This window comes from Alosa alosa, chromosome 5, assembly GCF_017589495.1.
Source record: "Alosa alosa isolate M-15738 ecotype Scorff River chromosome 5, AALO_Geno_1.1, whole genome shotgun sequence".
In the NCBI taxonomy this organism is placed as follows: domain Eukaryota; kingdom Metazoa; phylum Chordata; class Actinopteri; order Clupeiformes; family Clupeidae; genus Alosa; species Alosa alosa.
Window position 1 is genome coordinate 19961543 of NC_063193.1, and position 2500 is coordinate 19964042.

The 2500-nt window shown below is 44.4% G+C and overlaps 1 protein-coding gene across 1 annotated transcript in view; it reads right to left on the reverse strand.

Moving 5' to 3' along the window:
* Positions 1 to 2500, reverse strand: part of adamts12 (ADAM metallopeptidase with thrombospondin type 1 motif, 12) — a 24211-nt gene that overhangs the window by 18983 nt on the left and 2728 nt on the right. The window contains exon 4 of the mRNA XM_048244461.1: positions 294 to 477. Coding sequence (XP_048100418.1) covers positions 294 to 477 — 184 coding nt within the window. The remainder of the gene's footprint in view (positions 1 to 293; positions 478 to 2500) is intronic.

Genomic DNA, 2500 nt, shown 5'->3' on the forward strand with positions numbered 1-2500 from the left:
AAATATTTCTACACACAAATAATATAAAGACAACAAGCACTACTTGTCCACACAGACACACATACACATCCCAAGACATACACCCATGCACACACCCCAAGCAACCCACCCACACACACAGACATACACACACACACACACACACACACACACACACACACATCCCAAGACACACACACAAGCACACATCTGAACAAGGATATTATCCAGTCCCAGACACTGGTTGGAAACCATTACAGATCCCTCTCTTATCAGCCTGCCCTGTGGTGACCTGGCCGTCTGTGACCTCCCACCTTTGACTCCGCAGGCGCCTTGCCCCTCCTGCGACTCCTTGACGCTCCGCCGATGTCGGCCTACCGGCCAGCTCACCGGACTCCGGTAGACCACATGAGCCTCTTGGGGGTCTTCACTGCTCACAGGGTGACCTTTCACTGGCTCGATCAAAAAGAGGCCCTCAGGCAGGGAAAAGAACCCTCTCTAAGGGTATGGCACACACACAGGGATCCACACACACACACACACACACACACACACACACACACACACAGGGATATGCAACATCAGTGAACATCCAGGTCATTCAAAACATTTGAGCAACTAGCTTTTGAATGAGTCCCTTTCAACCATAAAGTATTCCATGCACTGGTGGTATGTCTATAAACACCCCACTATGGCACTGTGCTGTAACTTTCTTATGGATTCTTTTTGGAAGTCAACCTGACAGATCAACGGTGAGTGCGAGGTAGGTATTTTCCTCTCCCACCCAACGGCACATTCCCTCACCAAGTAGCTCAGTAAGGTATCAGTCTTTTGTTTCCAGAGGTATGCCCGGCAAGTTCCTGCCAGTGCTGACATTTCCTTTAACTCTGAAGAAGTATAAGAGGGCGATTACTCAGTCATTTACACACTGAAAAAAACTGTGTCTAAACAAGTCCAAGTGCAGTTGAAGGCTGTCTAACCAAAGATCAAAAAAAAGAAAGAAACACCCCCAAGACTGGGAAAATGAGTCAGGTATTGGCTCTGGAGATATGGGCCTCGGTCTCTTGGCGGTCCTGACTTGCAAACAAACTGGAGGTTAAGGTACGCTCAAGTTTGTCTGTTTATTCCCCTCACAAAACAGATAGGGGATAGAAGGCTATATGTTTTTATTTACACTGAGTACTAAAAGCCCAACTAGTGACAAAAGTTGTACATTTGCAATAGCTATAAACCCTCTGTTCATCTTATGAGTTGCATGCTATGTTAAATTGTAACTATGTTAAATTGTATCCTCATTAAAATAAATATCATAAATGAAGAATGACTACGGTGAGGTGGGCAAATGCTATCAGGGTGCCCACGTGAAATACACCTCGGGGCAAATCTGCGAGACAAATCCAGACAGAGCATTGGGCTTTGATGTGGATGAACCATTTCTAACCTCATGGGTGCTTCACCAATGCTTCCCCCTCTCTGCACATGCTCTGATTTGGTCTGTGGTGGTGGGGTTTCAACTTTGGGAATATTTCTGATAATCTTGCTTTGGGATGTAAAAGTCACACAGCTGTGGTTTTTGCGTCCTCCCAAGTCACTCCCTGAGACGAAAGCGCACACACTGATATAGACATCTGTGATATAAATCAGTCCCAGAAGATACAAAAACAGGTGCTGGGATGTGTCCTCAATCTATGTCATGTAGAGGGAGAAACCGTGTTACTGTGTACAGTCTTTCTCCTAAGTAAGCACCAAGTAACACAGTCCTAAGCCGCAGGTTCCACAAATAGACGAAAGGGCGAAAGCAAAACACACAAATTCAAAGATGAAAGGTTGCGGCTCAATATTAAGGAAAGAAAAACAAAGTACAAGAAATGGGCTTTGACTCAGTCAACCCATCAAAGACACAGAAAGACTAACACCAAAACAAAGACTGGCTTGAGACTGGCGTGCAATCCCCTCCAAAGTCTGAGCCTCGCATTTAAAAACGTTAAATAATCCCTGGCTACCCATGCCAACTGAAACAGTCCCGGTGCTCTGCACTTGGGTGGAATTCCCTCTCTTCCTCCTTGCCTCTAAATATCTTGCAGGAAGCAGGTATTACTGTGAAGTGCCTCCATCTAGGGAGACTAAAATAACACAGGTTGGGCTGCTAACGACAGGAGCCATGTGGAAGCGCTTTATTTCTCCATTGGGTCAGAAGTGCTTCTGTGCAAAAACTAAAGGCTCCAGACTTGCAAAAGTGAGATATATTGGTCCTGATAAATTCCCCATGACTTTTATATGTGCAATCTTTATAAATTATGTGATTATGCTGCACTTATGATTTTTTCTTTGCTGATTAAAAAAAAAAACTGCCATGAAAAAGAATGTCTTTTTTTTTTTTGCCAAAGCTGTGACTTGAGTTCAACTCTGCATCAGCAACTTTGCCATCAGCAACTACCAGACAACTGTGTCGACTGAGGTGTTTGACAGCTCTTCTCGATGTCCATAACATTACAACATAGAGAAAGAGTTTTTTTTAAGG